Consider the following 25,275-nt stretch of genomic DNA (forward strand, 5'->3'; position numbering starts at 1 on the left):
ATCAATCAGACTGGGGACTGATTACAATGCATCTCAGGTCCCTTCTGCATAGACCCTTCAGTGGGTGTTCCTTCCCCTATCCTCCTGGTCACAGCTTCAAACTTGTTTCTACAGAGAGGGGATGGTAGGCACTTAACTTAGACACCCACACAGCTCTTTGGAGAAATCTCCCGTGGAGATTACATTTCCATTACACTACTATCTATAACCCCTCAGATCATCTTTCTTCCAACCCTCCCCTCCCCACAAAGTCAGGAGAGTAGGCCCTTGTGTTTTAGGCTTCATTGGATAGGACTCGCTCCCAGAGCTCAGAATCCTGAGCTAACGATACAGGATGGGGGCAGTTCTTTATCATATCCATTACAAGGGCTCTGGGGATATGCACATTCGTGTGATTGAGACTTTGATGTATTTTCCATTTCTCACTCCTTTGGAGCATTTTTATTACCATGTATATCCTGAGTCTCTTCTAGCTATGTTTCAATACGAACCTCTATATTTTTCTAATACATCTCCTTTGGCTTAAGTTTTACAGGATTTTGTTTTGGTTCCTTACAGGCAAGAACACTGACTGCCTGACACCGGTGCCTTCCCTTTTTAAAAAATATTTTTTATTGATTTTTTACAGAGAGGAAGGGAGGGGGGTAGAGAGAAGCATAGATAAACTGCCTCCTGCACACCCCCTACTGGGGATGTGCCCACAACCAAGGTACATGCCCTTGACTGGAATCGAACCTGGGACCCTTCAGTCCACAGGCCGACGCTCTATCCACTGAGCCACACTTGTTAGGGCATTCCTTCCCTTTTTAAACCAGCCTCAACCTAAACTCACGCTTTCCCCTAGAAGATGCTTCTGTAGAATTGTCTGGAATTGTGTATTTGTGTGATCGCTCACATTCTGCTACCTTAGTATTTTACTCTCTCCCTGATTGCATGAGCAAAGGATATTTCTCCACCCTCTGATTTGTTATAAATTACTGCTGGGGTTTTTAATATCACTAAAAGAATCAATCTGGGTTTGCAAATAGAAATCTCTTTATTATAACGCGGAAGTCAATGCCAGATGAACTGCATTCATTTCTGTATCACATGTTCAAAGAATACATCACCAGGAAGCTGGCTCTGCCTCTCTTTGACACCACACACACTATGCTTGTGTTGTCACAGATCGCTATGGGGTAATCGCTGCCAAAAGACAAAAGAACATCCTCAAGTGGACGAAAGGGAAAGTTGGTCTAGTGTTGACGACACTAAATTTGAATCTGACAAAGACATAAATATTCTCTTCAAATCAACTGCCCCTTTGATCACAGAAGTTACTTTTAGATTTGGTTTTGAGTAACTGTAAACCTGGCAAACTTACGCCAATTATTGCTCAGAGAGTGGTTAGAGTGTCAGCCCACACACTAAGGGTCATGGGTTTGATTCCCAGTCAAGGGTATGTACTTGGGTTGCAGGTTCCATCCCTGGCCTGGATTGGAGCACCTCCAAGAGTCAACCAAAGAAGATCTAAATAAATTGAGACATATAGACATGATGTGTCTCATATTGACATTTCTTTCTCTTGTTCTTTCTCTCTCTCTCTCTCTCTCCCATCCCACCTCCCTCCTTCCCTTACACTCTCTCTAAAAAGGAAAAAAGAAAAACAATGTAGATTAAGGCAAGCAATCTAGAAAAAATAAGTAAAATAAACATAAAGGCAATTAATGAAAAGAAGCAGCTCAAATGACTAATGAACTAATACAAACAAGAACCTTACAAGTAAAGATGGGACATCAAGGCTGAATCTTCACACAGCACTTGCAGGAACATAAACTGAGAGCCATTTTGGAAAGTCCTTTGAAATCTATTGCAAAAGATGTGGACTCCAAAAAGAAGCAATTCTCTTTGGGGGCTTAAGTCTAGTCATATACATTGAGTGGCCAGATTATAATGATCTCTGAATGCATAATAACCTGGCCACTCAGTGTATATCCTATATAATAAAAGGCTAATATGCAAATTGTCCCCTCAACCAGGAGTTCGACCAACAGGCTGGCCGGCCAGCTGCCCATGTCCTCTCCCCCTGGCCAGGCTGGCCAGACCCCACCCATGCACAAATTCATGCACTGGGCCTCTAATATATATACTGAGTGGCCAGATTAGTCTGTATTCAGAGATCATCATAATCTGGCAACAGTGTATATCCCCAAAGAATATTTTAAAATATATTTTTATTGACTTCAGAGAGGAAAGGAGAAGGAGAGAGAGAGAAAAAAACCTATGGTGAGAGAGAATCACTGATCGGCTGCCTCCTGCACACCCCCTAACTGGGATCCACCCTTCAACCTGGGCATGCGCCCTGACCAGGAATCAAATCCGGGACCCTTCAGTTCCCAGGCTGACACTCTATCCACTGAGCCAAATCGGTCAAGGCAAAGAATCTTTTTTTTTTTTTATCCTAGTAACACTTTATTAATCTGTTTAATGTAGACATTGAAAATTGTCAGGGAGAGTTTAAGTTACAAAGCAGGGCTTACCAGTTCGGCCTCTTGTCATCCTTTTTCTGCTCCAGGTGACAGCAGCTCTGAAGGCGCGGGTGAAAGGCTCCCTCTTCCCACATGTACAGGTGCAGGTAGTTATCCATGGATGTGGTGAGGACGTGGACAGGGTCCTGCAAAGGAGACCCAGGGCGAGTGGCCCAGCATCCATGTTGGAGCCTGAGTGCTGGGAGGAGAAGGTCATACGTACCATCCATAAAGAGCAGATGACATTCTGGTGGTGGTGAAATTTTTGCAGCAGGTAGCCATCGATGGTGACAAGAAGCAGGTATGGCCCGCTATCAAAGACAACTGTGGTTCCATCACAGGCTCCCATGCATTGCGGAGCATCTATATTATCTGCCAGGATGAAGCTTGCAATCTCACGGCCTGTTTTCATGTAAAACATACACACACATGACCAGCCAGATTTGGGGGTATGTAGTCAGAACCACGTCGTTACCCTGAACGAAAAATTAGACTCTCATCCGGCCTGCATGGTTCAGGATTGAGTGTCAACCTATGAACCAGGTGGTCATGGCTTGATTCCCAATCAGGGCACACACTCTATTTGTGGGCTTGATCCCCAGCATGGGGTGTGCAGGAGGCAGCCGATCCATGATTCTCTTTCATCATGGATGTTTCTATCTCTCTCTTTCCCTCTCCCTTCCTCTTTGAAATCAATAAAAAAATTTTCTTAAAAAGAAAAAATATACTCCCTACTTCCAGGGGACTTCAGTCCAGGGAGGAAAGTGAAGGGTCGGCCAGCGGCCCAAAAATGTGTGCCACTGACTGAGGTCGGTGCAATCACACGGGAAGGGAGGGCTGTACACAATTAATGATAGTTCAGGCCTAGAGAGAAGGGGCAGTGGAATTTAGGTCCTAAAGCATGATGGGAATCAAAGCATGTTTTCCCAAAAGGGCACGGGGTAGGGGGGGAGGACGGAGGTCAGAAGCATGGGCATTAAGAGTCAGACAGGCTCCAGCCGGCCTGGCTCAGGGATTGAGCATCCACCTATGAACCAGGAGGTCACAGTTCAATTCCCAGGTAGGGTACATGCCCTGGCTGGATCCCCAGTAGGGGGCGTGCAGGAGGCAGCTGATCCATGATTCTCTCTCATCACTGATGTTTCTATGTGTCTTTCCTCTTCCCTTCCTCTCTGAAACCAATAAAAATGTGGGTGTTTTGTGGTGTGTGTTTTTTAACTGCCAGACAGGCACAGCCCTGTCCTGAGGTTGGCCTATTTACAGACGTCTATAGCCTAGCATGAGTGTGAGTGTGACTGGCAGGAGAGACAAGGCAGCTTAGCCTACCGCTGACGGTGGTGCTGCCCCCGGGGCTCTCAGCAGTCATATCAAGGGTGGAGAATTCTACCCTTCCGAAAAATTCTTTTCGTAACATGACTGTCAGCCTGTTCGCGCGCTTCAGGGCCCAGGAGACTTGGGTGCAAAATGTCATCAGGAAAGTGACGAACAGAGCGTTCGTGCCGAAGGGTGGTCTCAGTAAGCTGTCCGTGAAAAACACCTGTGGAGAGACCAGTGCACGTGTAGTCAGGAGAAGGGGGAGCAACACCAGGAAGTCCTCCTTACAGATTTCCCACTGGGGCCCCGGCCGGTGTGCTTCAGTGGATAGAGTGTCAGCCTGCGGACTGAAGGGTCCCGGGTTTGATTCTGGTCAAAGGCACATACCAAGGCTGGGGGCTCCATCCCCAGTAGGGGGACGTGCAGGAGGCAGCTGATCCATGATTCTCTCTCATCATTGATGTTTCTCTCTCCCCCCACTCCCTTCCTCTCTGAAATCAATTTTTTAAAAATCCTCCAAAGCTTTATTCTGAGTCTCAGGAAGCCTTGCATAGTCATTGCTCGAGCAGGAGGCATCCAATCCATGTGTTTCTCTCACATCGATGCTTCTCTCTGCCCCTCCCTCTCTCTTCCACTCTCTCTAAAAATCAATAGAAAAATATCCTCGGGTGAGGATTAAAAAATAAAATAAAAACAAGGCCTGTTCACATACAGCTTCTCACAGTGACATTCAGAGGCTGGTGCGCTGCTCTTTCCTTCTGGGCTGTCCAGCCGAGGCAGCTAAGCGTCACGGAAGGACGGCCAAAGCCATCCAGATCCTACTTCTTGGTCTCTCTGGCTGGCCCAGGCCCATGCGCCAATGTTCACTCACAAACATTTGTCTCTGCAAATGGATGCTGTCGCTCCCCAGGGCAGTGTTTCTAGGCTCTAGGGATGGAGGCCACATGTTCTGTGGCTTTCAGAGGAGGGGCGTTCCGACCGGTCCTTGCTGAGCTCTGCCTGCTGGCTGATGCTTCCTGCCTCCAGACTCCTAACTTGGACCCCCTCCTCCCAAGGCTGGGACACCCTGGGAAGCCCCTACCTTTGGCAATATGAACTCGTGGGTCCCAGAGGCAAAGATCCACTTCTTGTTGGGAGAGCAGTACAGACAGAACACAGGGCACTCAAACGCATTCACGCAAGAAACACTCTGTAACTCGGGCACCGTCAGTGTGTGGATGTCCCCTTCAGAGTCACCGATCTGAAACCAAAGCACCGCCCACCACCATGTCAACGGAAGGGGATGTGAAACCCTAGGGCAGACGGGCGGCAGCCCTGGCAGCTAGGGGGAGGTGCCACAGTTTCTTTCTTTTTTTAACTGTATTTTTGTTGATTTCAGAGAGGAAGGAAGAGTGAGAGAGAGAAACATCAATGATGAGAGAGAATCATGGATTGGCTATCCCTCTCTCTTCCTCTCTACAAAATCAATAAAATATATTTTTTTTAAAAATGGGCAACAGACCTTAAATAGACAGTTTTTGAAAGAAGACATAAGGAAGGCCAAGAGGCATATGAAAACATGCTCAGCCGAGACCAGTTTAGCTCAGTGGACAGAGTGTCGGCCTGCGGACTGAAGGGTCCCGGTTTTAATTCTGGTCAAGGACATGTACCTTGGTTGCGGGCACATCCCCAGGAGGCAGCTGATTGAAGTTTCTCTCTCATTGATGTTTCTATCTCTTTCCCTTCTTTTCTGTAAAAATCAATAAAATACATTTTTTTAAAAAAAGAAAGAAAAAAAAAAAGAGAGAAGAGGGCAGGTTGAGAGGTGGCCATCCTGGGGCCCAACACCTGCCAAGGGAGCGGGCGCTGTGGGCGCTAAGGGTGCTGTGGGCGCTGTGGGCGCTGTGGCCCCTCCAGACACGGGGCTCACTCACCATCAGGAACGGGCAGTCATCATCCGTGAGGAAGACCTCCATGGAAGTGCAGCTTGAGGACAAGGTGAGCGTCGCCAGAGGGTCCTCATCCTGACAGTTCCACACTTTGATGGTTCCCAGTGCATCCCCCGTGAACGCAAGCGACCTCTGCGGCAGGGTGGCCAGGCACTTGATGCTGCATGGCTGGGCAGGGCTGCACCAGATCATGAGGCCCTGGGAACGAGAGTGATGCCGTCTGCGTGCGGGGACTCTGCACACGTGCGGCCATGCCTCCTGCAGTGCCTATGTGGAAGCTTCCTCCAAACCAGGTGTATTTTTGTCTGGGAATAGAATTCAGAAAATTCTGCTACACCTCTCCGCTCTTTGAGGGCTGGTGAACATAAAAAAGGAATTATGAAGCCCTACCAGGTCTGGCTCAGTGGATAGAGTATTGGCCTGCAGACTGAAGGGTCCTGGGTTCAATTCTGGTTCAGGGCACGTACCTCGGTTGCAGGCTTCTCCCTGGCCGCCTTGCAGGGGGCAAACAATTGATCTGTCTCTCTCACATCGATATTTCTCTCTCTCTCTCTCTCTCTCTCTCTCTCCCTCTCTCTCTCTCTCTCTCTCTCCTCTCTTCCCTCCCATGCTCTCTTTAAAACAATCAATGAGAAAAATATCTTTGGGTGAGGATAAAAAAATTAAAAAGTGAATTCTCTACATGCTATAGTCTAAATCAGTGGTTGGCAAACTGTGGCTCGCGAGCCACCTGCGGCTCTTTGGCCCCTTGAATGTGGCTCTTCCACAAAATATCACTGCCTGGGCGAGTCTATGTTGAAGAAGTGGCATTAGAAGAAGTTTAAGTGTAAAAAATGTGGCTCTCCAAAGAAATGTCAATGGTTGTACTGTTGCTATTTGGCTCTGTTGACTGAGTTTGCCAACCACTGTGCTACATGAAAAGGTGGCAGGATACAAGTTAGAAGACCTAACTGGAAACTGTTGCTGCTACCAATGGAGCATCTTCCTCCCGGCACTGGCTCCGCCTGTGGGACAGGGTGGCCACGGGTAGGCGTTACCTGTGGGCTCGATGCCACTCACCTCCTGCACGTCCCAGGCGCAGAGCATGCACTTGGAAGACACCGTGCAAATGATTGGCTTCTGATCACCCATGGGGGGGTCACTTCCTGAGAAATACGCCACAGGCTTCAAGAGTCCTGGAAGGCAACACAGACAACACTTGGCCGCCAGATTCTTAAGGAAGGATCCAATGGAATAGAAAATTCTGGAACAATCATTTTTTTAAACATATATTTTATTGATTTTTTTTTTTTTTTACAGAGAGGAAGGGAGAAGGAGAGAGAGTTAGAAACATCGATGAGAGAGACACATCGATCAGCTGCCTCCTGCACACACTGGGGATGTGCCTGCAACCCAGGTACATGCCCTTGACTGGAATGGAACCTGGGACCCTTCAGTTCACAGGCCGATGCTCTATCCACTGAGCCAAACCAGATAGGGCTGGAGCAATAATTTTGAGTTGTTTGCCAACTTTATTGGAGGATAGGATGGAAATTGGGCTTCAGATTCATTCAAACCGGACCACTGGGGAGATGCTGACCGATTTGTTTCTCCTGGTTAATCTCAGTTTCCACAGATATGAAATGAGGATAAAAATCATTCCATCAGATGCCCGGATGGCATGGCTCAGTGTTTGAGCATAGGCCTATGAACCAGGAGATTACAGTTTGATTCCCAGTCAAGGGCACATGCCAAGGGTGGGGGCTCAATCCCTATCGTGGGGAGCAGGAAGCAGCTGATCAATGATTCTCATCATAGATTTTTTTTCTCTCTCCCTCTCCCTTCCTCTCTGAAATTAATTTTAAAATATTTTTTAAATACTACTGCATCAGAGAACTATTCTGAATTTTAAAAGAGGCACCAAAAAATAAAGTGAGCATTTGAACTAATATTTAAATGTTTCCTTTTCCTTTAGCCCTGGCTGGTTTGGCTCAGTGGATAGAGCATTGGCCTGTAGACTGAAGGGTCCTGGGTTCAATTCCGGTCAAGGGTACATGCCCAGATTGCAGGCTCGATACCCCGTGGGGGGCATGCAGGAGGCAGCTGATCAATGACTCTCATCATTGAAGTTTCTATCTCTCTCTCTTCCTCTTCCTTCCTCTCTGAAATCAATAAAAATAAATAAATGTTTCCTTTGCCTTTAAATGTGCGTTCTAGGCGGGCTGGGAAGCCTCTGGGACAAGGGCGTCCCGGGCTCAGGTTTGTGTTGCGCAAAGATCGCTCTGGCCTCTCCGAGCAGCAGAGGCCACAGGGGACACGGCTGGAAGCGGGGCCAGAGCTTGTCATCACAGCAGCCCAGTCCCGTTACATCTTCATTCCCTGCCTCTTCGCTGAATGAGCGCATGCGCACACCCCAAAACCGGTGCCCTTCCTCCAACACGTGACCTGCGTTGCCCACGCTCCTACCGAGGCTGTCCGTGGACTCCTTGTAGGCAAAGTCCTGCCGCCGGGCCCGCATCATGCAGCGCTCGCGCCTGCTGTGGGTGAGGAAGAGCTGCTTCCACGAGGGCACCTGCAGGCCCCCCCAGGAGACTCTCCACCTCCTCTGGCACAGCCTTCTGGAAAGAGTCACAGCCCGTCAGGCAGCCGGGCCCCTGAGCCCAACGGCGCCACCTTGACCCGCTGCGGCCTCCTCTAGGGCCTCTCATCACCCACCCACCTGCCGTCCCCCAGCCTCCGCTCAAACCCCAGGGACACCTGTCTGCCCCCCTCCCCTGCCCGGCCCTCCGCCCTCCCCTGCCCGCACCTCCACAGGCGCTCCTCATCCGCTATACTCTTCCAGTACTTGAGAGAGAGAAGGGGAGAGAAGCAGTCAGTTGGTACCCAAACGTTGGCCCCTCCTTCGCTACCATTTGTCCTGGGAGCGAGGCCCACGGGAGGAGGGGGAATGAGCCCCCATCCAGCTCTCAGAGCTGCCCGGGTGGGCCCCATAGGACGTGGTGGCGGCAGAGGCAGTCACTGCCGGACAGGGTCCCCCTGGGAGGTTCGGAGGGACTTCCTGGGCTGGACACGGGGCTTCGAGAACCACCTGTCGGCACAAGGACTCCCGTGCATCCCGTTGTCATTTTCATGACGTCAGAGTGAAGGATGCTAACCCTCCCCGCCCCCAGCACTCCATGTGCCGCTCTGTTCTTTCGCTAATTGGCACTCAAAGTGGCCAAGAGACTCAACCACAGACAGGCATGCCAGCCTGAACAAGGTCAAGTTGAGGAACGAAGGAAGGCCGTTTGTGTGATGCTGGGGGGGCCAAGGGAGCAAGGGGCGGGGTCTCAGTGTGGTCACTTCAGACAGAGCCGCGGAGGGGGCGGGGAGGGGGCGGAGACGGGAGCACTCACCTTGCTCACCTGGCCCGCCCGCAGCAAGCTGGCGGCGTCCAGGAAGGAGAAGATGTGCACCATGGGCACCTCAGGCAACTGCATCTCCATCTCCTGTGGCCGAGCCGGGGCCAGGCTCCTGTCTCCTCCGCAGGCTGCTCCGCATTTAACGGCGTGGGCGACAACGGGCTGCAGGTGCGCCGGCCTGCAGCGGCCTCCACTCCCACCTTCTGATGAGCAGCCGCTCCTGCTTCAAGGAAGTCCAACGTACCCGTTTGTTCTTCAGCGGCCGCGGCTTTCCCAACTGTTTGCCTGCCACAAAGTCACCTTTTTGCTTGACTCGTTCTTTTTGCCCTTTCCTATTTACAGCCTCGAGCTACCTTTGCAGGATGAGTATCTAGCTGACATATTGAAAAGGTCATTAGGGATTGAGAAGAACAGATCGGTAGTTACAAAACAGTCGTTGGGACATGAAGTACAGCAGAGGGAATACAGTCAATGACATTGCAGTAACTGTAATATCGGGGAGAACACTCTGTAAAGCATATGACTGTCGAACCACTATGTGTGCACCTGAAACCAATATGAAATAATACTGAATGTAGGTTTCATTGAAAAAATTAAAAGAAATAAAAGCTAGTTATTTCTTTATTGGATTGCACTGATATCCTTGTCAACAATCAGCTAATTGCCCTAGCCGGTTTGCTCAGTGGATAGAGCCTTGGGCTTCGGACTGAAGGGTCCCAAGTTGATTCCCATCAGGGGCATGAGCAGGGTTGCGGGCTTGATCCCCAGTAGGGGGCGTGTAGGATCCGTGATTCTCTCTCATCTTTGATGTTTCTATCTCTGTCTCTCCCTTCCTCTATGAAATCAATGAAAATATATTTTTAAATATATATATTTTTTAAAAGAGTTGGCCTTCAGCCATCATTCTCCACTAGCAAGAGAGGCTTTAACTGCTGGTTGGACCTGACCGTCCACCCGATCCCTGTGGGGCACTTTAACAATGTCAGCCTAAGAGAGGAACTGAACCTTCCTCCAACTCCAAAGCTTCGGTTCCCTGGGCTCCATGCCTCCGCCCGCCTCCCTGCCCCGCGGCTTCGCAGGCCTTTCTCTCCTCCCTCTCCCCCCCCCCTCCCTTCCACCCCGCGGTGGCGGAGGAGGACAGCTCTGGGTCCTGCAGGTCCCCTCCCCTTTCCTCCACCTTCTGAGTGGCAACTCCCCACCCTCCACTGCCTGACCTTTGAGCCGCCCAGAAGTCACCCGCTGCCCCCCCCCCTCCCGCCGGAGAAGAAAGGTCCGGATACAGGCCGAGCTGAACCGGCTCAGGCAGCCAGCGGGAAGGGCACCGACTGGATCGACTGGATCGTTCCGACCACAGAGGCACCAGGTGGGCTCACCCTCAGCTCCAGGCCTCGCTGCCACCTGCGGCCTCCGGACGCCAGGCACCCCCGCCCTCTCCCTGCCCGGGACCCACGTGCAGCCGAGCCGCTTCCCAGCTCCCGCCCCCCACCCCCCAGCCCGGCCCGCGGGCCGCCAGCCGTCAGCCACGACCCCTTCCTGGGGCCCTCTCGGGGCCAGGGCAGGAAGGAGACACAGGCCAGCCCCCCCACGCCTATTCCCACCCCCCCACCCCCCGCCTGCTTGCAGGAGCGAGTGTGGGGTTAAAAGCCGCTGTTGTTGTGCAAGCCCCGAGCCTGATCACGAGCTTTATCTCAGACACATAGCGGGCGGCCTTGGAGCCCGGGCAGCCCTAACAGTCAGGAGGATTGCAGTGCTGAGAGCCGCAGGTGGTACTGAGGCCTATTGGGCCTGCGCTGTTTCTTTAAAAAAAAAAAAAAAAAAAAAAAGAAAGAAAGAAAGAAAAGAAAAAAAGAAAAATGCAGCCCAGGCTGGTTTGGCTCAGTGGATAGAGCGTCAGCCTGCGGACTGAAAGGTCCCGGGTTCGATTCCGGTCAAGGACATGTACCTTGGTTGCGGGCACATCCCCAGTGGGGGGGGGGGTGCAGGAGGCAGCTGGTCAATGTTTCTCTCTCATCGATGTTTCTGACTCTCTGTCCCTCTCTGTAAAAAATTCAATAAAATATACATATATTTTTTTCAAAAATGCAGTTTTCCCTAATTGGTTTGGCTCAGTGGATAGAGTGTCAGCCCAAGGACTGAAGGGCCCTGGGTTCTATTCCGGTCAAAGGCATGTATCAGTTGCAGGCTCAATCCCCCTAGGGAGGCAGCCAATCAGTGTGTCTCTCACATTGATGTTTCTCTCTCTGTCTCTCTCCTCTCCCTTCTACTCTCTCTAAGAATCAATGGAAAAATAGCCTTGGGTCCTAGCCAGTGTTGTTCAGTGGCTAGAGTGTTGGCCTGGGAACTAAAGGGTCCCAGGTGTTTTTTTTTAAATATATTTTATTAATTTATTTTATTTTATTTTATTTTATTTTATTTTATTTATTTATTTTTTTTACAGAGAGGAAGAGAAAGGGATAGAGAGAAACATCGAGGAGACAGAAACATCAATCAGCTGCCAAGGTACATGCCCTTGACCAGAATCGAACCTGGGGCCCTAACGGGTTTTGCTCAGTGGATAGAGCTTAGGCCTGCAGACTGAAGGGTTAGGGTTAGGGGTTAGGGTTAGGGGTTAGGGTTAGGGTTGGGGTTAGGGGTTAGGGGTTAAGGTTAGGGTTAGGGTTAGGGGTTAGGGTTAGGGGTTAGGGTTAGGGTTAGGGGTTAGGGTTAGGGTTAGGGTTAGGGGTTAGGGTTAGGGGTTCTGGTTAGGGTTAGGGTTAGGGTTAGGGGTTAGGGATTAGGGGTTAGGGTTAGGGTTACGGTTAGGATTAGTCAGGGGAGTGAATCAGCATCAAGCATGGGAGGTAGCAGGTGAAGGTGACTGTCTTGCAGACACCCAGAGGATCCAGCAGTGAGGGCACCCCCTGCCCCTCACCCCACCCCCGGTCCGCCTTAGCGGCTGGGTTTGGCATGAAGAGCAACCTTGCAACCTCTGAGCTGGCTCTCTGAGGGTCACCAATACCTTGGAGTCTCTATCTCTCTCTCTCTCTCCCTCTCCCCTCTCTCTCAAGATAGCTTGGCCTGGCCAGTATTACCCAGTGGTTGAGCGTTGACCTATTAACTAAGAGGTCATGATTCAATTCCTGGTCAGGGTACATGCCCAGGTGTGGGCTCGATCCCCAATGGGAGGTGTGCAGGAGGCAGCCAATTGGTAATTCTCTCTCATAATGGATATTTCTATCTCTCTGTCCCTCTCCCTTCCTCTCTGAAATCAATAAAAATATACATTGAGTGGCCAGATTATTATGATCTCTGAACGCATAATAACCTAGCCACTCAGTGTGTGTGTGTGTGTGTGTGTGTGTGTGTGTGTGTGTGTGTAGGGCCTGGTGCATGAATTCGTGCATGGGTGTGGTCAGGCCAGCCTGGCCAGGGGAAGGGGACATGGGTGGTTGGCCGGCCTGCCTGCTGGTCGAACTCCTGTTGAGGGGACAATTTGCATATTAGCCTTTTATTATATAGGATATACACTGAGTGGCCAATTATTATGTGTTCAGAGATCATCATAATCTGGCCACTCAGTGTATTTAAAAATAATAAAAGACAGCTTGAAGAAAAGCCCTGGTGAATTGAATGAAGATGCCTCATGCTGTTACCTACCAGCTCATAGTTCTTGTTCAGACACATCTCCTCGGGTCACGTTACAGATTTTGTTCTCATTTGGGGAAAGTGCGCCCAGCCTTTCTGGTTCCAATAAAAACAACTCAGTCTGCACTGGCAGCTCACCAGGGTCTGAGCCAGATGCTCCCTGAATCCACTCCGTGAGATCCCATTCCGGTTTGTGTCTGTCACCCCCAACAGATCCCCTGGCCATGAGCTCCGTCACCATTGCGTGTGTCCTCCCGGAGCACTGCCGCTGCGGGGAGTCTCCGGTGTGGGAGGAAGCGTCCAACTCGCTGCTCTTCGTGGACATTCCTTCCAAGAAGCTTTGCCGCTGGGATCCGCTTAGCAAGCAGGTTCATCGAGTGACTTTGGGTAAGGAGGAAGGCCGGGCTCAGATCCACCCAGCCAGCCATCTTTTCTCCGGGACCTTCGTGTTACAGCCGAATATGCTTTAAAACTTGGATTGTCGAGCTGTCTGTTTCCTCCACTTTTGTCAATAATCCTCACCATTGACTTTTAGAGAGAGAGGAAGGAAAGAAGGAGGGAGGGAGGGAGGGAGGGAAGGAAAAAAGGAAGGAAGGAAGGGAGAGAGGGAAAGAGGGAGGGAAGGAGGGAGGGAATGAGGGAGGGAGGGAGGGAGGGAGGGAGGGAGGGAGGGAGGGAGGGAAGGAGGGAGGAAGAGGGAAAGAGAGAATGAACAATCAATGTGAGACACATTGATTGGTTGCCTCCCACACAGACCCTGATCAGAGCTAGGGACCAAAGCTGCAACCCAGGTTCTTGCCCTGGACCAGGAATCGAACCCGTGGCCCTTCAGTGAGAGGGGCGATGCTCTACCCACTGGGAACTATCAGCCAGGCCTGTGGTTCTCCCACTTGGACCCAGGAGTACATTCTGGAAGGTCAACACTTCGCTCTTCCTCTGTGAGTGGGGGCAGCATTCCCCACTGTGTTCCCATAATGAGGTGCTATAGGCTCTTTCCTTAACGCCTTCAGGTAAGAAGCTGGAGACTACTATCCAAATTATTTAATTTAAATAAAGTTTCAATTTTTTAAATATATTTTATTGATTTTTTTCTGTTTGCTTAATATGTTTATTGTCTCTGAAAAATCATAGAAAATTGTGATTTGGTTATTAGCTCTCAGCAGCCCGTTCCTGAGCTCTGAGGAAGCTTGCTTTCTTCTGAGCTACCCGATCTTTCTTCTGGGCAAGAGACATTTTGGGACGGTTCCACCTCTTCTTTTTAACTTCTTTCTTAGGCTTCGTTTCATAGACTGGATTCTCTCGTATAGCAGTATGAGCTTTCTTATCCATCTCCTCCATCATGTCTGGGGTTACGTTGTTCTTTATATATTGAGAGAACTATTTCTTGTAAACATCTTCATCTTCTTCCATTAGATAACGCATATAATCTGCAACATGCTGACCCATGATGTGCTTCCGATGTACTTCCGCATTGAATTCCTTGCTTTCTGAATCGTAACCAGGGAATCGTTTGGTACTGCGAGGGATAGATAGGCCTCCATCCACAGTTCCCTTCAGGGCCCCAAAAACTTTATTTCCAGTAGTAGTTCTGGCAAGCCCTGCATCCAAATAGCAGGGGAAGGCACCAGGTTGACCATTAATGTTTTCTCCAATCACCTCCACCTGGTCTTCATAGATCTTGTCCATGCCAAACCTATTGAGAAGCCAGCAGCAGGCCAGCAGCAGGCCAGTACAATATGCTGCAGCATAATTTGTCAGGCCAACCTTCACACCATACTTTGGGAGTTCATGAGCATAAGCTGCACAAACTATCATATCTCCTTCTATACGGGCGTAAGCGATCTGACAGATGATATCTCTCTTGGTTACGCAAACTATCATCCTGTATTTAGGTGTGTTGTACTTATTTTTATCCTGGATTACCAAGCGTTTCCAGGCATAGTAATCAGTTTTACCCTCTCGCCGTCTCCTGAATTTCACTTGGTATCGCTTGAAGCAGGCCTTGTTCTTGACGACTTTCACAAACCCCATCCTGCGGAGGAGAGCCCCACGGCCGCGGCTTGCCACAGACCCGCAGGCCGAGCCTAACTCCGGTGGGGGAAAAAGGGCTATTTTATTGATTTTTTACAGAGAGGAAGGGAGATAGAGAGCTAGAAACATCGATGAGAGAGAAACATCCATCAGCTGCCTCCCACACAGCTCCTACTGGGAATGTGCCCGCAACCAAGGCACATGCCCTTGACCTGGGACCCTTCAGTCCACAGGCCAATGCTATATCCACTGAGCCAAACCAGTCAGGGGAAAGTTTAAATTTGTATGTAATTTGTAATGCAATAGGGCCCCTTAAGAGGATAGCCCTGTACCGGAAGGAGAGAGGCATGTCACAGAGCCTGGCTGCTGAAACTACACAGCGTGTCTCTGCGTTTCCTGGAGAGCGGACAGATTTAGCATCTCTGGTTCTGTGACAACTGCTTGGGTGCCTCCCCCTCCCCCACCCCCACCACCCACACAGTTAGCAATCCTCCTCTGAACTTGCTGTGGCTGCTGTGGTTCAACTTCTCTGCTAGACCGGGAGCTTCCATAGAGCTGGCTCTCACTCTCCTCTCTGTGCCTGCTGTCCAGAACAGTGCCTGGAGTTGATTAAGGACAAGTGTCCCTTCATTGGTCAAGAGAAGGAAGAGAGCACACCTCTGTCGAAAGAGCTGCAATTCCTCTTTCAGACGGCAGGTGGCAGGATAGGCTCAGCGCGCTGCTAGGCCCCGGGCTGCGTGCTGCATCCTGACAACTGCTTTTGCCTCTGCAGATGCCCCGGTCAGCTCCGTGGCCCTCCGCCAGGCCGGAGGCTATGTCGCCACAGTTGGAACGAAGTTCTGCGCTGTGGACTGGGAAGATCAGTCAGCCAGCGTCCTGGCCACCATAGATGAAGACAAGAAAAACAATCGCTTCAATGATGGGAAGGTGGATCCCGCTGGGAGATACTTTGCTGGTATGGTTTATCTCTAGCACCTGCTTACTGAGCTTGGCCCAAAAGCACAACACTGATAACGGTCTCACTGCGTTAGTGGTAACAGCGTCTTGGGTTCTTTTATTAACCGGAGTCGTTTGTATCACTAAAAAAAATAAATCCCATGAGAAAAACTTCAGATATTCTTTCAGCTTCTGTCCCTAACAGAGACTAAAATTTGTATGGTAATTTAAAAATATATATTTTATTGATTTTTCACAGAGAGGAAAGGAAGGAAGAGGGAAAGAGAGCTAGAAACATCGATGAAAGAGAAAACATCGATCAGCCGCCTCCTGCACAACCCCCCACTGGGGATGTGCCCTTGACGGGAATCCATCCTGGGACCCTTCAGTCCGCAGATCGACGCTCTACCCACTGAGCAAAACCAGTCAGGGCTTTTTCCAATCTTTATTCTCTCTCTTGGTCAGATTCAAATACATTTCTGTTGACTTAACATAATGTACGCCAACTCTTTCCTCTGTCATCTCTTTTCTTCAGTCAGGTCCATCCAGTGAATTATTTTAGTTCAGTTATTTTCTTTTTTCACTTCTAAAACTTTCATTTGATTATCCTTTATGTCTTCTATTTCTTTGCTGATATTTTCTATTTTGAGTTTTATTTCAAGACTGTTTACAAATTGCTCGTAAGAACTGTGTTAATCTTTGTTAAATAATTCCAACATCTGTGCCATGTTGCTTTCTGTGTCTATTGCTTCTTTTCCTTTACAAGTTGAGATTTTCCTGCTTCTTTGTGTTGCCAAGTAATTTTGGACAGTGTCCTGGCCATTTTTACTATTACGTTATGAGATCCTGAGTCTTGTTTAAATCCTATAAAGAATGTTTATATGTTTGTTTTAGTAGGCAATCTGTATGTTTAGGCTCAGACCTCGGACCACAAGTTCCAACCTGCTTTCTCTTAGGTGCCATTAGGCTTTGTCCCACATGCATGCCACTTGGTGGTCAGTCTGAGACTTAGAAGGAATTCTATCCACAGCACCACTCCCAGTGTTTGGTGTGCTCACTGGAGCCATATCCATGCCTGTGCAAGTAGCATATGAGTCCAGATCACAAACAGTTTTGTGGGGTTGCATTCCTGTGCAACATCCCTCTTCGCTCTCTCTGGGTACATTCCAGCTTGCTGGAGCTCTCCTTTCATTCCTCCAGCCTGAAACCACCCATACCTATGATTGTGCTCCCTCCAAGGTCAAATGGCAGGAGAACAGAGAGAGAGCGAACATACAAGCAACCATGTTGGGCTCTGCCCTTTTGGAGCTGTGACTTCACCAAGAGGAGCAGAATGTTCCCTTCCCTCCGAGATTTGATTCCTGTAGTTTTCTGTTGCTGGACACACTCTGCTGTTGCTACCCTTGCTGCAGAATTGCCTGGGGACCGATGTGTGAGAGAATGGAGAAAAGGGAGTGGAAATTGCCAGAAGGAGTAGGGGGAGCTAGAAGAAGGGGAAGTGGGGATAAATGGTAACGGGAGGAGACTTGACTTAGGGTGATGAATACACAATACGATGTACACATGATGTGTTGCAGAGTTGTATACATGAAAGCTGTATGATTTTATTGGCCAATGTCACCCCGATAAATTCAATTTGAAAAATAACCAGGTGCTGAGAACCAATTCTAGCATGTAATAATGACAAGAGTTTTACCAAAACGTTGGTGAAGCTTGGGGAACTCAACAGGGCTGAGTCACATGTAGTTTACCTGTTGGAAATGGCTAAACGGCACTTCCCCCAAACCTGAATAGGATGATTATTAGCTGCCAGACAGCTCAGGGCATTTTATTGCCTCCTGTTGGCCAAACACCTGAACAGCTATAGGCTATTCCCCAAACTGACAATGCTTCTGGGTTCTACGCTTTGATACAGTACCCTTTGAAGTGTATATTCCCACCTTGCCTTGGGACAAATTGTGTTTAATAAAAGCACAGGTCAGCCAAGACCGGTTTGGCTCAATGGATAGAGCGTAGGCTTGGGGACTGAAAGGTCCTGGGTTCGATTCCAGTCAAGGACATGTACCTTGGTTGTGGGCACATCCCCAGTAGGGGGTGTGCAAGAGGCAGCTGATCGATGACTCTCTCTCATCGATGTTTCTAACTCTCTCTCTCCCTTCCTCTCTGTATAAAATCAATAAAATATATTTTTTTAAAAAATGTAGGACCCAGATTGGGATTGAATAAATTCCTTGATTTAATCATGAGAAGGAACCCTGCTAATAAAACATAGTGCCACCATTGGCGAGATGCTGTGAGGCTGAGCTCAGCAGACTGGTTTTTGTAGGCACCATGGCTGAAGAAACAGCCCCAGGAGTTCTGGAACGGCGCCAAGGGTCCCTGTACTGCCTCTTTCCTGACCATCATGTGGAAAAGTACTTTGACCAGGTGGACATCTCCAACGGCTTGGATTGGTCCCTGGATCACAAGATCTTCTATTACATAGACAGCCTGTCCTACTCCGTGGATGCTTTTGACTATGACGTGCAGACAGGAAAGATCTGTATGTACTTTCTCTTTATTTTTCTTAATACTGCTCATATTTTTTCATATGTATTTCATTAGTAAGCTGCCTGTCCCTCCACCCATTGGTAAAGATCCTTACTTTGTCAAATAGAGAGCTGTCCAATGATATCCCAGTATGGTAATGATTACACAGACTTGAAGATGATGCAGTCAAGCCGCAGTCGGCATAATATGGATAGCTCTTTAATCCTCTTTCTTGCCACCATCGCTAGAAAGAGGTTTACTGTAGAATGGATCCTCTTCTACCAGGAGGTGCCTAAAGGCAAATAATATACAGTGGAATGATTAAAAGAACAGGAAATAGAGTTTGGTGTTAATATTTCTTTTTTAATATTTCTTATTTGTACTTCAGTTAACAAGAGGCAAGTGCTCAGAGACTAACAACCTTTCAAAATGGAAAAGTAGCCCTGTCTGGGTGGTTTCAGGTTTAATTCCCAGTCAGGGCACATACCTAGTTGGTGGGTTCGATCCCCGATTAGGAGCATATGGGAGCAACTGATTAATATTTCTCTCTCACATCAATGTTTCTCTCTCTATCTTATCTCTCTCTCTATCTCTGTCTCTGTCTCTACCTCTACCTCTACCTCTATCTCTATCTTTATCTATCTCTATCTATCTCTATCTCTATCTCTCCCTCTCTCTCTAAAAATCAATACACATATATATCCTTGGGTGAGGATTTTCTTTTAATGGAAAAGTTGTTGTTTTTTTAAAGTAGTTACAGATTGTTCAAGTCCATCAATGGGCTCTAAATGAGCCATAGTTGGAAACTGGGAGGAAGGAATTACTGAGAAGAATTTAGAAGGGAATACTTGAAACTGTTTCATGAAAGGTGCCAAACCACAAGAGCAAAACTAATAATTAAAAAATTACTTGAAAAATATCACAAGATTCTTGTGTAGATTTAATCAGAGGTGAAACATTCCAGTACAAATATGTTGTCTTCAAATATTTAGTGCTCTTTTTATGACTGTTTTTTACCCATCTTACTTATGCATGGCTTTACTATTTTTTCCATTCTGCCTCACTTTTATCACTATAGTGTCCTGCATTTTGGAGTGTAAAGTTTCTCTGGATTTTGATGTTTTTTCGATACTCTGATTCCCCCATTTAAGGCCAGCTAGTTGATTTCAGAATACCCCTTCTTTCAGAAAGAAACTTCTAATATTTCATTTTGATAAGGTGATTATGAAGCATTAGTCAGGCAGAAACAGTACTCATACATTGTACTAGTTTTTGTGAATGAATGGTCACGTGACACCTTGAGTTGTCTTCTAGATCTTGGAGTTAATCAAAGTAGGCATTTTTTTAAAAATATATTTTATTGATTTTTTACAGAGAGGAAGAGAGAAGGATAGAGAGTTAGAAACATCGATGAGAGAGAATCATCGATCAGGTGCCTCCTGTACACCCCCTACTGGGGATGTGCCCGCAACCAAGGTACATGCCCTTGACCGGAATCGAACCTGGGACCTTTCAGTCCGCAAGCCGACGCTCTATCCACTGAGCCAAACCGGTTTCGGCCAAAGTAGGCATTTTTGTAAGTAAAACTACAAAGGTCTAACCACAGGCTGAAGTACAGGGTGCCCAAAAAAATGTATACACACTTTAACAGCTGATAGCTCCATTTTGTAAATGTAATGTGTTTTATTTTATTTTTTTAATATGTATTTTATTGGTTTTTTTACAGAGAGGAAGGGATAGGGATAGAGTTAGAAACATCTATCAGCTGCCTCCTACACGTCCCCTACCGGGGATGTGCCCATAGCCAAGGTACATACCCTTGACTGGACTCGAACCTGGGACTCTTCAGTCTGCAGGCTAGCACTCTATCCACTGAGCCAAACCAGTTAGGGCAATGAAATGTATTTTAATAAACACTGCCTTTATAGTTATTAAAAACGTGTGTATACATATTTTGGGACACCCTATACATCTGAGGTGGTCATGCAGGGGCTCAATTCAGTCAGCCTCAAAAATATCTATTGGTATCATATATATATATATATATATATATATATATATATATATATATATATATATATATATAGGGTCGGCAACTAAGTAATTGCGGATTTTTAAAAGAAAATCAAAGACAAATTTTTCATGGAACTAAATAAGTTTATTCTGTAATGTATTGCCCATTTTGATCAATGACCTTTTGCCATCTTTCAGGCAGCATCATAATCCCACGTTCAAAAAACTTCTGGTTTTTATTAGCAAAAAACTGAATCAGGTACGATTTGACATCATCATCATTATTGAAATTTTTACCATTCAAGGAGTTTTGTAAAGATCGAAACAAAAAGTAATCAGATGGTGCAAGGTCAGGACTATATGGTGGATGTGGCAAAACATCCCAACCAAGCTCCATTAATTTTTGCCGAGTGACCAAAGATGTGTGTGGCCTTGCAGTGTCATGATGGAATACAACACCTTTTCGATTTGTCAATTCGGGCCGCTTTTCTTCAACTGCATTGTTTAATTTCGTTAGTTGTTCAATGTAGACATCAGAATTGATCGTTTGGTTGGGTGGTAAGAGTTCAAAGTAGACAATTCCTTTGTAATCCCACCAAACTGATAACAAAACCTTCTTTTGATGAATATCAGCTTTTGATGTTGTTTGAGTTGGTTCACCTGGCCTGCTCCACGATCTTTTCCACTTGATATTGTTGTAAACAACCCATTTTTCATCGCCAGTTATCAGTCGTTTTAAAAATGGATCATTTTCATTACGTTTCTTTAGCAAATCGCAGCTGCTAATGCATTGCGTTAACTGTGATTCTTTCAGTTCGTGAGGAACCCATGTATCGAGTTTTTGAACATAGCCAAGTTGTTTTAAGTGATTTTCAATGCATGTATGTGATACATGAAGCTTCTCTGCAATCTCACGTGTTGTACTGTGACAGTCCGAATTGATTATTGCTTTGATTAGGGCGTCATCAACTTCAACTGGACGACCAGAGCGTTTTTCATCTTTGAGTGAAAAATCACCAGAACGAAATTTGGCAAACCAATTTTGACACTGCCGTTCTTTTAAGGCTTCGTCACCATAAACAGCACATAACTTTTTATGAGCTTGCGATGCGTTTTTCCCTTTGCAGAAATAAAAAAGCAAAATATGACGAAAATGTTCCTTTTGATTTTCCATTTTTCAACGAATGCCAAACGAAAACTACAAAACAGATCAAAAAACTTTTTTTACTGATTAACAGCTGAATAGCCAACTATCAAATAACAAAATGTTTTTTACATTTGTACTACGTCTGCAAACCTAAAAATTCAACTGAAGCCATATATGTGTGAAACCCGCAATTACTTAGCTGCCGACCCAATATATATATATATATATATATATATATATATATATATATATATATATATATATATATATATATATATATATATATATATATATTCTACTTGGGATCAAGCTGGCAACCTGGGCATGTGCCCTTGACTGGAATCAAGCCCAGGACTCTTCAGTCTGCAGGCCAATGCTCTGTCCATTGAGCCAAACTGGATAGAGCATAATGGTGTTAAGAAATCTATTTCCTGCCTGGCTGGCATGGCTTAGTGGTTAAGCATTGACCCATGAGCCAGGAGGACACAGTTTGATTCTCAGTCAAGGACATATGCCTGGGTTAGGGGCTCGATCCCCAGTAGAGGGTGTGCAGGAGGCAGCTGATCAATGATTATCTCTCATCATTGATGTTTCTATCTCTCTCTTCCTCCCTCCCCCTTCCTCTCTGAAATCAATTTAAAAAAAAAAAAGAATTCTGCTTTCTTTTTTCTCTCCTCTGAAAGCTTCTACAGACATGTCTGTACCCAAATTAGAGGATGAATCCACCCCCAATCCTTTGTTGAGGGGTACCCATCATATTAATATTTGTGGTCATTGTTTAGAGTTAGGAATCCTTTTGAACCATCCCACCTGTGGTTCCCATACACCAGAACCCAGATAAGCAGACATGATCAGTATTTATAATCACTTGATTGCTCATTGTTTGATGCTTAGTATTGAGTAGCTTGTTTTTGGGTGTGTGTGTGTGTGTGCTTTTTTTCAAACGATAGCCAACCGCCGAAGTGTTTACAAGCTGGAGAAAGACGAACAAATCCCAGATGGAATGTGTATCGATGCTGAGGGGAAGCTCTGGGTGGCCTGTTACAATGGAGGAAGAGTGATTCGTTTAGATCCTGAGACAGGTACACTCACAGCACAATGGAAAATCCTCCTCGTGTCTAGAAAACACCAGACACCAGGGACTGGAGAAAATTCATCATTAATGAAGTTAGACTGCAATATACAGGGTAGCCCCCAAAATGAATACACACTGTAACAGCTGATAGCTCAACTTTTAAGAATATACTTATTCATTTCAGAAAGGGAGTGAAAGAGAAATGGAAACATCAATGATGAGAGAGAATCATTGATTGGCTGCCTCCTGCACACCCCTACCGGGGATCGAGCCTGCAACCCGGGTATGTGCCCTTGACCAGAATCGAACCTGGGACCCTTCAGTCTGCAGGCCAATGTTCTATCCACTGAGCAAAACGAGCTAGGGTCTGATAGCTCTATTTTGAAAATAAAATATATTTTAATAAACACTGCCTTGAGAATTATTCAAAGTGTGTGTATACATTTGGGGGGGATACCCTATATTCAAAGATGTCCATTGGATGATTTTAGACATAAAGTCCAAATATATAGCCCCAAATTTATGGTCAGAACTACTTTTCTTGTGCAAATAAGTCCTTTTGCCCAAAACAAATAAATTGTCAGGGAAGGTAGGTGCAATGCATGCCTGACCTCCACCACCTTCTTTAAACTCTTCTATTACTCTGTAAAGGGTCCTGAAAGCTTTTGCAGGTTGGAAATTTGCTAGAAGTAGACTTTAAATACAATATTTGGTGCTCCAGGGAAAAGACTCCAAACTGTGAAGCTGCCTGTTGATAAAACAACCTCGTGTTGCTTTGGAGGGAAGGATTACTCTGAAATGTATGTGACCTGTGCCCGGGAAGGAATAGACCCTGAGGGTCTTCTGCGGCAACCGGAAGCTGGTGGAATTTTCAAGGTGATCTGGCTATTTCTTTTCCTTAAGGATGAGGTGGGAGATCCTCAGTTAAGTATCATCAAGTGATCGGCGCTTTTTCATACTTCCAAGACACAGTTCCAGTTAACATTTTAAGCTCATCATGCTACACTGGAAAACATTATTCTTAGACTTTCTAGACTGAAAGTTATCTGAAGTCCAGGACAATATTTTTAGACTCCTTTTACAGTCCTTAGAAAATAATTTTTACTTCAGTAGTGTTTGTTGAAATTCTGTAAATCAGTAGAATGGGCTTGGACAACCAGTATTTGAAACATGTTTATAAGATCAGTTGGTTGGCCCGGCCAGTGTGGCTCAATGGTTGAACATCAACCTATGAACCAGGGGGTCATGGCTGAATTCCCAGTTTGATTCAGGATTTGATTCCCAGTCAGGGCACAGGCCCTCAGGGCACATACCCAGGTTATGGGTTCAATCCCCATTGGGGGGGGGGGCATGCAAGAGGCAACCAATCAGTGACTCTCTCACATCACTGATATTTCTATCTCTCCTTCTCCCTTCCTCTATGAAATCAATAAAATTATATAATGAATGAATAAATAAGATTAGTTGATTGTTTTGATGTCACAAGAATATTTTCATGTTTTTAACTTTTTTGCAACAAAACAAATACTGATAAAAAAAAAAGTATAGACATTTTGAGCTGAAATTTAGAAATCATTTGGCTCAAATCCCTTTCTTAATAGCTGTGAAATGATAGAAATAAATTCAGCTCTAAATCCCAGTTAGTTGTAAATGGTTGCTAGTTAGATTATTATCTATGTGGAAAATTGGGTTCGATCATAAGTACCTAATCAAGTAATTCCTTTTTGTGATAGGGGATAAAATAACAGGTGGTTAAATATATAATGCAAATCATAAAAGTGCTTTTGAAAAAATACCTGTGGATTACTTTTTTATCACAGATTCTCTCTTTTTTTAACAGATAACTGGCCTGGGGGTCAAAGGCATTCCTCCCCGTCCTTACATAGGCTGAGTGACAGGCCTTTCCTACTGTTGCCGACAGCTAGAAAATTCTGGAGCTGACTTTTCAATCTAGTTACCAAAAACTGAAGCAATGATGTTATAACAGAATTATATATTCATTTACTCTCTTTTAAATGTAGAGATTTTTAACAAGGAGTGGCAGGTGGGTTTGATAACGTACTAGACGGCCTTCTGCAAAGGTACAATAAAAATATCAAGAATTGTTCAACTGTCAACCAGCCTCTTGATCCTTTACAAATTACTGGTGGATGGCGGCAGAGGGAAGAGACTGTACCTGTTCTTTATTCTGCATTTCACACTATACTGAAAGCTTCAAACTAATAAAAAGCAATCTGGTAAAGATTTACTGTAATTATGTTCCTTTTTATTTTCATCATAATCTTATAAAATGTGCTGCAATGGTAACCTACCTTCATCTTACTCTTCCTATATGTTATTTTAAAAATAAAATATTGTGCCCTAACCGGTTTGGCTCAGTGGATAGAGCATAGGCCTGAGGACTGAAAGGTCCCGGGTTCGATTCCGGTCAAGGGCATGTACATTGGTTGCGGGCACATCCCCAGTGAGGGTTGTGCAGGAGGTAGCTGATCGATGTTTCTCTCTCATTGATGTTTCTAACTCTCTATCCCTCTCCCTTTCTCTCTGTAAAAAATCTATAAAATATATTAAAAAGAATAATAAGATAAAAAATAAAATATTGCTAGAGGATCTGAATTAAACACTTTGACAACATCTATGGTTCCAACTGCCACCTAGTAGGTATAAAAGTAATATTTTACTTTGCAAAGAAATATTTTTAAATAGCTTTATTGAGCTATAATTGACCTACACATACTTAAAGCACACAATTTGATAAGTTTGTTTCCACCAGCAAGATAATGAATCTATC

At 46.2% G+C, this 25,275-nt stretch overlaps 3 protein-coding genes across 9 annotated transcripts; 1 reads left to right on the plus strand and 2 right to left on the minus strand.

The window, feature by feature from the left end:
- Positions 1-1,012: 1,012 nt before the first annotated feature.
- On the minus strand, positions 1,013-10,593 carry LOC311615265 (F-box/WD repeat-containing protein 12-like). Of its 2 annotated transcripts, none has more exons than XM_084870607.1 (11): positions 10,503-10,593; positions 9,124-9,349; positions 8,535-8,572; positions 8,195-8,346; positions 6,809-6,924; positions 5,735-5,947; positions 4,903-5,061; positions 3,834-4,044; positions 2,731-2,909; positions 2,520-2,653; positions 1,013-1,185 (listed from the first exon to the last, which is right to left on the minus strand). In XM_084870607.1, the coding sequence occupies exons 2-11, from the start codon at positions 9,211-9,213 to the stop codon at positions 1,086-1,088; spliced, it is 1,392 nt and encodes a 463-aa protein (XP_084726733.1). In that variant the 5' UTR covers positions 9,214-9,349; positions 10,503-10,593; the 3' UTR covers positions 1,013-1,085. The 2 variants fall into 2 exon arrangements, with proteins under 2 accessions (XP_084726733.1, XP_084726732.1); XM_084870606.1 differs by having other exon boundaries at positions 1,026-1,185; positions 9,124-9,414; positions 10,503-10,582.
- Positions 10,246-24,728, plus strand: RGN (regucalcin). 6 transcript variants are annotated; one of them, XM_084870621.1, is made up of 8 exons: positions 10,246-10,492; positions 11,567-11,628; positions 12,967-13,140; positions 15,557-15,739; positions 18,047-18,262; positions 22,360-22,491; positions 23,206-23,360; positions 24,325-24,728. In XM_084870621.1, exons 3-8 carry the CDS (start codon positions 12,978-12,980, stop codon positions 24,373-24,375), a joined length of 900 nt encoding a protein of 299 aa, XP_084726747.1. In that variant the 5' UTR covers positions 10,246-10,492; positions 11,567-11,628; positions 12,967-12,977; the 3' UTR covers positions 24,376-24,728. The 6 variants fall into 6 exon arrangements, with proteins under 6 accessions (XP_084726747.1, XP_084726749.1, XP_084726750.1 ...); XM_084870623.1 differs by lacking the exon at positions 23,206-23,360 and having other exon boundaries at positions 10,255-10,492; XM_084870624.1 differs by lacking the exon at positions 18,047-18,262 and having other exon boundaries at positions 10,255-10,492.
- LOC311615272 (large ribosomal subunit protein uL18-like) lies at positions 13,829-14,870 on the minus strand. Its single transcript, XM_084870627.1, is given in 2 exon segments — positions 13,829-14,130; positions 14,134-14,870. Coding segments are annotated over 2 exon segments (879 nt in total). The 5' UTR covers positions 14,785-14,870; the 3' UTR covers positions 13,829-13,902.
- Positions 24,729-25,275: the final 547 nt, after the last annotated feature.

This window comes from Pipistrellus hanaki, assembly GCF_964339955.1.
Source record: "Pipistrellus hanaki genome assembly, chromosome: X".
Lineage (NCBI taxonomy): Eukaryota > Metazoa > Chordata > Mammalia > Chiroptera > Vespertilionidae > Pipistrellus > Pipistrellus hanaki.